Source organism: Halyomorpha halys, unplaced genomic scaffold (assembly GCF_000696795.3).
Source record: "Halyomorpha halys isolate HHAL.00 unplaced genomic scaffold, Hhal_1.1 Scaffold890.1, whole genome shotgun sequence".
Classification (NCBI taxonomy): Eukaryota; Metazoa; Arthropoda; class Insecta; order Hemiptera; family Pentatomidae; genus Halyomorpha; species Halyomorpha halys.
In genome coordinates this window covers 409,254-421,295 of record NW_027106803.1, presented here as the reverse complement: position 1 = coordinate 421,295, position 12,042 = coordinate 409,254, and the positions used below count along the sequence as shown (strand labels likewise).

At 33.6% G+C, this 12,042-nt stretch overlaps 2 protein-coding genes across 2 annotated transcripts; one reads left to right on the top strand and one right to left on the bottom strand.

The window, feature by feature from the left end:
* Nucleotides 1-10,606: 10,606 nt before the first annotated feature.
* LOC106686868 (dnaJ homolog subfamily C member 24) lies at nucleotides 10,607-11,023 on the bottom strand. Its single transcript, XM_014430446.2, has one exon. The coding sequence runs from the start codon at nucleotides 11,021-11,023 to the stop codon at nucleotides 10,607-10,609; it is 417 nt and encodes a 138-aa protein (XP_014285932.1).
* Nucleotides 11,024-11,304: 281 nt separating this feature from the next.
* LOC106686867 (centrosomal protein 20) lies at nucleotides 11,305-12,038 on the top strand. The gene is made up of 4 exons (XM_014430445.3): nucleotides 11,305-11,428; nucleotides 11,508-11,714; nucleotides 11,790-11,877; nucleotides 11,958-12,038. The coding sequence occupies exons 1-4, from the start codon at nucleotides 11,407-11,409 to the stop codon at nucleotides 12,007-12,009; spliced, it is 369 nt and encodes a 122-aa protein (XP_014285931.3). The 5' UTR covers nucleotides 11,305-11,406; the 3' UTR covers nucleotides 12,010-12,038.
* The last annotated feature ends 4 nt before the right edge of the window (nucleotides 12,039-12,042 follow it).

Genomic DNA, 12,042 nt, shown 5'->3' with positions numbered 1-12,042 from the left:
TAGTCCGTCCGCTTCATCTCGGCAACTAAGATTGTAACCTAATCCTTAACGGTTACACTGGTCCGTCCGCTTCATCTCGGCAACCAGTGTAATTTCCCGTCTCTCCCCGGCTCTCTAGTCCGTCCGCTTCATCTCGGCAACTAGAGCTGCACCTAGCCTTATCAGCTTACTGGTCCGTACGCTTCATTTCGGCAACTAGTAAGCTGGCTCCTATCTTGACAGTTGTAGTCCGTCCGCTTCATCTCGGGAACTTGAACTGTTACTCTACCTCAGACTCTCTTACCCAGACCTCCTCTACCTTCGTCAGTGTCCAGGGCTCATCCTCTGGCACGGCCGATCCTAACTTATAATGAATACGCCTTGTCGTGGGCCTTCTGTAAAGAGATATCAGGCTGGAGAAATCGCCTAAGACTAGACAACCCCGACACATTCTTAACAATATTTTGGAATAAAATGCGACTGTTACGTTATATTGCTTGACCAATGTTCAGAACCAAAGGGTGCCTCGACCCATAGTGCAACGGAACTGTAAACAAGACCACAACAAACAATGTTAATAGTCTAGTGTCGATCGCAAGTGGCGCCACATGACAGAGGAAATGATTTCTCTGTTCTTTTTCCAAATATTACCAAAATATTTAGAATATGTTTTCCATTTGAGGCGCGAATAGTGTATGTCTACTAATACTACTCTGTCTAATAATCCTACTATGTCTACTAATACTACTCTGTCTACTAATACTAATTATGTCTAAATTGATAAATTTAATTTGGTTCTTTATGTTGGATGTCAATTACATTATCTACATCTTTCTCAGGTGCAAGTATTTTTTTCGAATAACTACAGACTAATATTTGGAATGATTTTTGTTTATTGAAATATAGAACTGTATTTACATAGAAATACAGCTAGTAAGTATGGGATAGTGAATCAGCGAATGGGATATGGATACATAAATTTCTATAGGGTGGTACCCTGTAGTTAACACATATTTCGCCCGTATGTAAGAAATGACAAGAAAGAGGGTCACAAAAAAAAAATTAGGCCAATGTCTATGATTTTGTCATGAAGAAAAATGTCGAGTTCGTCACAGTGGCTTTGTTGGCCATTAGGATGCCAAAAGACCATTTTCTCTTTTCTGATCACCAAGAAGAAATCATCGACCACTGGCAAATGAATAACATTTTTTTTCCAAGTTCCATGGGGGTAGCTATTTATATCAGAGGGTAATGATGACTGAGTGAGATCGATATCTCTTTTGTAGCATTTTAAGAGAGAAATAAGGAAATGGATATTGTGTTTTTATATAAAGGAGTATATAAAGATTATATCTACTGTCTGATGACGGGGCTCGCCAGGTTTCGTGATGTCGGTAGAAAGTTAGTTCTCAGGCAAATCCGAGGCTGTTAAGAATGTTTACAACTTGTTGGGCGTTCTGTTGGTGTGGAATAGTAAGTTAGTAAAGTTGCGCAGTTTGTTGGATGTTATCAAAGAATTTGATGTGTCTTCGTGTCATGAATTCCATTACTGCCAGCAGTTTTAAGTGTCGTGGGTATATGTGTCTTAGCTCGTTAAAGTGAAGTAAGCAACTGAGCATAGTACTCTGAAAATGTTTAAGTTTTTTAGCCATCGTTGGTACTATATTGGTCAGTAAAGTGCTATAGCTCTGTAGAGTAGTGCTGGCCTGAGCTCATTCTTGTAAATCATTAATTTGAGGCGTAGAGAAAGTTTAGGAGAAGTTAGCAGGTAATCAAGCCTGCTAAGTAGGCGTCTGTCAAGAGTAACACTCAGTATACTATACTGCCTGATGATCTGTTCTAGCACCCTGCTACCCCTTACAGATTTATAACTGTGAAATTGCATACAAAATTACTAGAGTGACTAATAAAAAATAAAAATCCGAAATTTTACAAATCTTTCTATAAGTTTCTGCTGAACAATTTCATTTCCATTACCTTGCCTCATATCATTTTATTTAAAAATTATTCATTCATTTATCGATCCAGGATACATTAAGAATAAAACTAATGACCTCCATCAATGACAAATCATTTCACTGTACTGTAAACTTTTATAGAGGTGGAAAGTGTTCTGGCGATATCAAAACTTGTTTACACATGGCAAGGGGTTAGAGCCTGTGATTGTAGATCCTTCTCAACGTCGACGTAAGTTAATATAAATAGATCTAGTAAGACGGTTCGGAAGTGAATCAGGGAGCAAAGTTATTTTTAATTAATTATTCCGTAATAAGTTAGTGATTTTAATTTATTCCCACAAAAATATCTTGCCCACACCTCAAGGCATCGCTATGTTTTTTATATGAATCTGTTTCTATATTAGTTTGCTCTAAAAATGTCAACTGCTTATTTTTACTCTATTTGGTTATAATAATTATTAAGTAATTGATGTAACTTAACCTTTTTTTTAAATTTTTTAAGCAGTTTATTTATATGATCATTTCATTATCATAATGAAAATGAAATAGCTGAATATCTTGTAATCTCGCCGTGAAATGATTACACACTTCAGTTTATTGTTTTAACCCATTCGAGACAAATTGCCCACCGTGTGTGCAATGATCTTGAATTGCAATTATCGGTCAGTATGGGAGAATCGGCAGTTAGAATAAGACTGGTTTAAAAACAAAAATAATCCTAGAAGTGTGTAAAAATAAAATTTGATGTTGGATTACGTTTGGGTGATTGCTTTAAGGGTTACCATCCTGCACAACAAAAGTAGAGTCATCCTTCCACGAAAATACATTATTTTTTACTGCTTCTTGAAAATTTAGGTTTATATTCTTTTATTTTTATTTTACCACAGGTAGGAATGGTTGACACTGTAATTCAGGAGGCGGCAAACAGGAACATACCAAAGATCTTCCCGCTTCCCAATCACAGCAGGAAGCACACCGAAGCATGTGCTTGCTTTTATTAGTCATTGAAATAACCTCCACAACTTTTAATGCGTGACTGGAAAACTTCACTCTGGCACGAACAGCTATGACGAACACACAATGACCATCGTCAATTCTGAAATCTAATAAGAACTTTCGTGACCATGAGGAAGACGGTTCACCTAACAGCTGATGGGGACTTGCTGACATCTGGGAAACAGGCTGCCCTGCTGGCCTCGAACAATGCGGCTAGGGATGCTGAACGGACGAATACTGCTCCTTCACCACCACCTGACAGTCCTCTTAGTCCTAACGACATACCCATTTTCTCCTACTGTGGCCAACTTGAGTCGGTACTTCGTCGTGGAAAACAGAGCTCGTTTCCAGAGGAGTGTCTCCTGTGAACATAATTTAGTGAAACTCCAGTGGTTCACCATCGAGCAGATGAGGAGGAATAGAGCGACGGCCTTTTAACCATTGGACTGTAGCCAGGTGTTCGATAGCGTATCACTTCCACTTCTATTCCGTCGACTGGAAATGTTCAAGTTTCCCGCCGCCCTATGCCGACTAATCAGTAGCTACCTCATTGGGAGGTTTTTCGTCGTACGGGTTGGTGAAGAATTCTCGCTTCCAGCCTCCACCACCTGCGGTGTACCACAAAACTCAGTACTAGGACCCTTGTTCTTCGTCATCTTTACTGCGTCGATTGTATCCCTAGAGCATAAAGAGGCAGTGGTTGCAGCCTATGCAAATTATATTGGAGTTTATGGCTCTAGTGCCAGGCCTAAACCGGCTCTTACCCTTGCACAGAAAGCTTCTGCCACCATCGTAGTTGCATTGAAAAAATATGGCATCAGAGTGAACCCGTCTAAGACTGACGCTATTGTCATGTCTTTTTAGAAAGGCAAAAAGAGCTGCCTGCCTTAAAGATTCGTGGTGGATGAACAGAGACGGAAGATCTCAAATTTCATCCTCTACCTTGGTGTGAACCTACATTGTCCTCTCACCTTCTCCAATCATGCCAAGAAGAGGCACAAGACTTAAAACGTATAGATGGTGCAGCCTATACAGATCACTTCACCGAAACTTTCACTGCGCCTAAAACTACTGATCTACAAAGCTATTATCAGACCAACTCTACTCCATGGTGTTCCTTTAATGAGACAACTTTACAAAACTACGTTAAACATACTAAAGAGTCTTCAGGGACCATTCTTCGAAGAATCGTCAGGGGAACCAAGAACAGTGTGATCCGTGCTCCAACTCCCCACTGTGCCGGAGTTCATAAGCCGACGACACATCAAATTTTTTGATGGGTTGAACGCCTGCTCTAACTCTGTTTCGTGAAATTACTCCTCTACCAAGAACTGGGAGGTGGCAGTGCACTGCCCCTTAGTTGACGTCCTCGATGAGGGAAGGGCTTTGGACTCTACAGTCTAAAGTCGTTACACTCAGACTTAAACAGCGGAACGTCCCTCCCCGTTCCAATAATTTACTGGCGTAAGCTACATGATTTTAACTACCTTAATTGGACCCTACAACTAACCTTAGAATGCCACAAGGCAATATTATACTAGTATACATTTATCATTTCTATTATGTTTGTTTATGTATATACTGTATGAATTTAATAATAAAGGAGGTTACGAAAAAGAAAATTCGTTCTCGTGAATTTCTAATAATCGTTTTGTTGATTCATCTTTTTCGACATGTTAGAATTTTTTATTGTATCCGAAAGTGGTATTTGGGTAACTGTGGTATTAGGTAACCCTCGACCTGGAAGGGCTTCGTACCGCCTAGAATCGAATCAAAAGATTCTAAAGAACAAAATTCACGTTTCAGAAACAATTGATGCTCCATAACAATCTGTGATCATAATTAAGACATTTATTCTGAGGCTTAATCACCATGGCAACCATTTTAGTCTCCAGCTTCCTGTTAATTTTTTTTTAATAGCATACGATCGCCCAAAAACTATTTAAGGTCAATATCTACCAACTGCACCATCGTATAGTTCGATGTGAACCATCGACCAAAGATTTTCTTGAAGTAGACTTTGTTTAACAAGAGGCTGAGAAGATAAACTACAATTGTAATCGCAAGAAAAAAAATATTATAATAGATTTCACATATTTCATAAAGGAAAATTTTACAATGGTGCAATTGGGACTTTACAGCTTTGAATTATATTTGAATGGTCCCTTCCTATTCAGCATAAAACATTACATGTTAAAACGACAAAATGTCAAATTTCTTCAATCCTGTTTTTTTTTTTTTTTTTTTTTGCAAATGAGGTGTAAAATCAACATTGGACCTATAAAAATGATCAACCCTCAGAGTGAAAATAATTTTATTTTTCTCTCATAATACCCTTAGATGTTAGCATTTCCTTCTCATTTTTGGGATCTAATCATTAATTGTTTTCAAGTTACAAATTGTATAATGCTTATCACAGTCCTAAGCCCTATCACACAGATGAGATAGACTTAACAAGTCAATGGTACCAGTTTCTTTTACAGTAAATCTAAGAATAGTGGCTCCCATATTTTCAGCATTCTTTCAAGTGTTGATATAAAACATAATTTGAATTATAAATTGAACACAATAATCACTATAACACTTTTTGCCTCTATCATAGTTTTAAGTAACTATCCTGTCCTATCCTAATTCCCACCAATATACCATTACAATGGAATATTTTGTGCTGAAAGGACACTCTAGTAAGAAGCAGAAAATGGATGGAACTTTTTTTCCCCCTTTATACTTGGTTTCATAATATGAAATTAAATGAAAACTGTGTATTTTTTTATTGATGGTCACTCCTCAGTGCTCAACAAATCAGTACAAATAATACCAATGTTTGGTACATTACCTAGTTCCATAGCATTTCTGAACCTCTTTATACATATGCTTATTTTTGAGATTGAATGCACTAGGAAGTGGCCAAGATTGCTCAATTGAAAGACAAATATTTAATTTACTTTCAATATTTACAACTGGGTCAGGCCCACACACTGGTATTGTCAAATGATAGTTCAAGACACCGATGTCTGTGAAATTAATTAACTTATTTTCTATACTCTAAATATTTCATAATAAAGAGAAGAATAGTATTTTTACTAACTAAACAAAACAAAGAAAAACAGCAGTGGATGTAACAAGCCTCTGCTTATCAGTTTGGTATTTTTCTTTCTTTTTCTTGACGTCATGTGTTTTTCCCAAATAAGTTAGTTCACATACATGAAATAAAATAGAGCTAAAAAACTTCTGCAAGTTACTTTATACCTGATTGTTTACATATGATCTCTGTTTATTTAAGTTGCAATAACATTTGATATTTCCTTCTATGTTGGATTTTATTTTCATTCCAGGCGTGATAATACTGAAAAAGTGAGAATATTTTAAATATTTTTAAGGACATTTTTTTGTAAGTTTTATAATATTTTTTATGCTGAAAACCGTTCATAATCAAAAGGTTAACACTGAACTACTACTAAATAATTATTTTCTATTACAAATAATTGCGGTGTCCTACTTCCTTTATCACTCCTTAGTCCAATATGTCACTCCTTATAATTCTTTCTTTAGAAATGAATAACATGAAAACTAGGATTGAAGTATGTATATTTTAACTATAATAATAAATCAACAGCTCAAAACAAAGATAATGTACAATTAGGTATCCTAACTATTATGGCAGAATCAGACAATTTTCTCCAAGGACAAGGTGCCCCTTCAGAGTGTAAATAGTAGGAATTATTAGTTTAACAACAGAAGAGTGAAGAACATAGTTTGTGAAGATTAAAGTTTTAATAAAATGGTTACACATTCTGAGGAAGAGAAGGGAGACACTTTTCTATGGCCAGCAATAGACATCTCCTCCTCTACTAGCCAACAGCAAAGCTGGAGTAAAGAACGATTGCAGATTAAGATCAGACATACGAGCCACATAATTTACTATGTAGTGTATTACACTTCTGTGTCATAGTTCCAGTTCTATTCCAAGGTATAATAAATGCATCAATTAAATTAGATATCAATTTTAATAACTGTGCCTTCTCAAGTAAGAATATATATAAAGAAAATAATTCAAAATTTAATTCACCTTTCAGGGATTAATACCAGAAGTTGAGCAGGCCAATTTAAATTAATTGATTGAATTAATTATTCAGTAAAAATTCATAATTAAATTAAATATCATTTCAATAACCAAGAGGGTCATAGCAATATATATATAGACACACACACTCAAAGACTTATTGGAACTGATATTATAATTTAAGAATTATTCAGTCTATAAGCTACTCCGTAAGGAGTGAGAATCTGAATAACTTAAAAAAAATTGACACTTTTTAGTGGGAAAACATTTATGAACTTAAATAATTTTCAATTATGAAATAAAATAAATCCAGTATTTTTTTTTTAATTCTATAGGTGACTGCTGATGCAGTGTTGGGTACCAAGAATAAGTATCTTTGGTATTTGCCATTAGGTCCAACTTGTCATGTTTAAAGGATATCAACTGGTAAAGTATGCTCTTTACTGCACATTACTGTCTGTATAATCAAGTATGCTCTTTACTGCACATTACTGTCTGCATAATCAATTAGCAGAACATGATTCTGATTTTTCCTTTTATTGTGGGAACAGAACCTTCAACAATACCTTTACTAGGCATTTCTAAACAGCATAAGTGAAAAGAGGTCCTTGACTTAACTTAAGATAAAAGCAGGCAAGGAATGTGCTGGCCATAGACAGGCCAAACAGTTAATTAAGAAACCTTCTTGACCTGATAGGACTAAAAATAAATTAACTCTGATTGAGTAATGGAGTACTTACAGACTCAAATACAAACGCAAACCAAATGGAAAGTTTATGATGAAACCTGTCACTTATACGGACAGACACTGAAAACTGAGACCACACTGTGACTGCTATAAATCTTTAAAATATAGCCTACAGGAAGCAGATAGAATCGAGGACCATGAGGCTTCAAATCTAAGTAATAATGGATATCCATTAGTTTCTCTAGTGTTGAAAAAAGTAGCAAGAATTTAACTTACCTGACTAGTTCAACCCATTATTACCACTTCCTTAACATTAATGTTAGATCAATGTAATCAAAGATTTTTTAATATATTAGTCCACATAGATTCAACAATCTTCTCCCTAAAATGTTATTTATCATTATTTTGTAAACAGTTTTTGTCCTAGATTCTTTTAAACTCTTAATATCTGCACTTCATGAATCAATTCCATAATTAAAATCAACTTAACTCCATTTCAATCTTAGGTATTGCCACATACAAGAAGTTACAAATTTCGTTAACCCTAAGAGCGATAAGAGGGTCTGATGGACCCTTAGCAACATTTATTTATCTTATATATTTTAGTGTTCAGAATAAATTAATTTTTTTATTATTAATGTTGCACAATCCTTTTCCATATTAATAAATAAGTACAGTAACAAATAAATATATGTTGGAAATGTATGATATAAAAACTAGAAAATTATGTTACTAAGTCAAAAAGACCTACCTGTCAGCTAGTCAGATAAATATCTATTCAACATTAAAAATACAGATGTACTCATTAAACAAGAAAAGAGAAAACAACGGGTTCCTTTCACCATAAATTGTTCTGATCTATTACTGTTTACAATCTTTCATTTAAAATTTAAAGATACATTTACGAAAGTTGAGTTTGGGTATTAGTCAGTCTTTTTAATTTTTGTTTTCCATTTGAGGATAATGTTTAGGATCATATAGTATTAGTGAATAAAAAAAGGTTTGTAATATAAGTTCTCCTTAAACTTGGTGGCAGTATATAAAGAGCCAAACTGAAAAATATTTTTATAGAGGTTTAAAAAATTCTTCATACTCGCAACATTTCCTTGTATCTTTTTTTTATGACCGCCTTTCTAACCATTTCTTACATACAAGGCCACCACAGAAATAACGGTCAACTGCTCCAGTCAAAGTTGGCACTCTAACTCGCTCAGCAATGACCGGCTCAATTCCTCTATCCAATGTTGATTCCACTATTTATATTACCTTAACTATTTTTGCGAAGAGTACATAAGTATCACTCTGACATAGTAAGTGAATATGTACACTATTGTTGTGGTTTATAACCTACTGCTATTATTACTGCTTTAATTGGACATAGCTGTCGGCATCTACTAGCTAAAAGGAATAAAGAAGCCCTAAATTTATTAGGCCTTTTTCGGTTGAGGTAAAGTCTAAATTGGCTTAAAGACAAATCACTTATTGGTGCAAGATTACAACCTGCAATGGTAGAACATATTCTGATAGTGTGAGGGGCTTGTAAACACACCTTACCCTTCCATGTCAGAGTGATAGTTGTTTACTAGTACTCATTTTAATTAATTGGAAATAAAAATACTAAGAAATATTGAAATTGTAGAGAATGCAACTTTTTAATACTATTGATATAGTAGCATTTCATTCAATAGTTGAAATGGGCCTATTAAGGTGATGGGCATATTAATGATCTATAACTTTGATTAAAATTGACTCAATCACATTGAAAAAATCAGCATGAGAAAGATGCAGAATGGAAAGCAGTGTTAGGGTTTACCAATCAGAATTAGGTTCTTGACAGAAGTAGGTAGTCAGATGAATAGAGGAAGGTATTGTTAATGATATTGGGATTGAAACATTGGATTCATAAGGTCTATTATTGGTATTACTTTCAAATCATATGAACTGGCTTGAACAAATGTACTGAACAACAGAACCCCATTACATGATTCATAATTCATACTTATCCTTTCTGTTTTAAATCCTGTTACTTATAAATTTAAAAACTAATATCACAGGAGAATAAAGGTTAATAAGCACCAAAGGAAATTTATTCGTTCACTAAGAAAAGGATCAAAATTATTAGTAGATTACTTTGTACATTAATTAATAAACTGAAACACTGTCAAAACTAGGAGTTACATTGACTTTATGTTTTCATCTTTAAAAAAATCTTCAATATAAATGGTTAGAATTAGCTAACACCAATGTTTAAAATTATTATATTTTAAAAATTATAAAATAGGTATTTCCGTATACACTTCCCCTGTGAATATATCTGATTTCAGCTTAAATTACAAAATCATATATAAAAAATAAAACACGTTTAATTTTTCTTAAATAAAAAATTTAAATTTTCTTTCTGTAGGTGACTGCCAATGAGTATTTACTCAAAAAAATTAGTTATTTATAAATTGGTTGATAGTTGAAGACATGAAAGAATGAAGGTGTTATGATACAAACATGTAAATCTCACAAAAAAATGTATGCCTACATAATTGTCAGTTAAAACACAAAGGATCCTATATACTAATGAATGAATAACAAATGGAAAACAAATAAAGAACTGAATTAATTTTTAAGTTAAACTGTATTTAAGATAGATACGTTATCAGTTATTTATACTGGTCTATTTAGATATCAGCAAAGAAATAATTTTTATTAAATCCATACTTACACAAATGATTGATATGATTATAATATGGATTTTACTTAGTGGAAAAGACAAGTTCAACTTTGATGGCAGAAATAAATTACAGCTTCATAGGTGTAAAATAAACTATTAATCTGTAGCTTATTACATAAAAAAACATAAAATATTCCTGAATTAACATAAAACTAAAATAATAGATAAACCAGGAACTGCACGAAACATTATATCTTGGATCACTGCAACTCAACAGAAATCATTAAGGAACATTGTTCACAGGTTATTAAATAAGAATTAAACTGTTCAAACCCATGTGTGGTAAACCTATATATACCACCACACTTACAAAAACAGGAGTATGTATCACTTGAAGAATCATAATCCAGCTCATTCAATTTGAATGTACCAAAGATTAAATTTGGTTCTTCTAATCTTCTCAGTCTTAATTCTTCATCATATGCCTTCCTGCTTACAGGATCTCTCAAAATTTTCCAAGCTTCATCGATTTCTTGAAATGAGTAATTTCCATTACTGTCACTACTGTCTCCCTTATCAGGATGACACTTTAAAACCAGATAGTGATAGCGTCTTTTGATTTCTTCCAAGGAAGCATCAGATCTACATCCCAGAACTTTATAATAATTGGTACTCATTTTAAAGTTAACTTAAATATGACGAAATATTATAACTTATAGAAATTTTCTAACATTGCTAAAGACGTGTAATTAAAAACCAAAGCATAGAATTAACAAGCGTTACTGACGCCAAGCATAACCTCCAAGTTTTCAACAAACTTACAGTGCTCAATTGATCACCTAATCATGTTATTAATTAAACAAACAAGACATCGAAGAATAATAATATAAATTTATCTATTCTCATTCTAAGTACTAAAATATATCCTTCGGCAATACAAATACATATTAATATGCATGTTTGTTTGTGGTTTCCATAGTATTATTTTATCCTATGGTGGTTGCCATGGGGAAATAATTTTATTCATTCCTCCAAACATAGATGACAGTACTATTATGAAATGGAGGAAAAACTGGTAGAAGGTATTTATTTACCTTCATATTATTTTTTTATAGTCCAATTGTGTATCATTTGGTTAATGGTAACTTATAATAATTTCAGCTGTTAGAGGTGGTTTAGAACGTGATGGAGTTTTGGGAAAGTTGAGGTCTGAAATAAGGTGTGAAGTTTTGAGATTGCTTGGTATACATGATTTAAAGAAAGTTTCAAAACCTATTATTACGCCTGAAGTAGATCTTATCAATTCATTAATTGGCGAATATCTTCAATGGATCGGATACTCCTACACCAGTGCAATATTTAGTTCAGGTTGAATTCAGAATAAATGTTTAATGATAATTTAGAAAGTGTAAGCATTAAACTAATTTATATTCTCGATTTTAGAGTCAGATTTTATATATTCTAGAGATGAAAACATTCATAGCAGAATAATGAGTGAACTTGGGCTAAAAGACAGTTCAGATGACTCTTTGTAAGGGAAATCATTGAATAAAGAATACCTAATGTTAACGTTCAACATTACCTATATTAATAATATTTTCATTGTTTCAGGCCTCTATTATGCCAACTGATAAACAAAGTCAAACAAAATTGTAATTATTAGATTACTTCATTAAAAAAGTATTATTTTTATGTT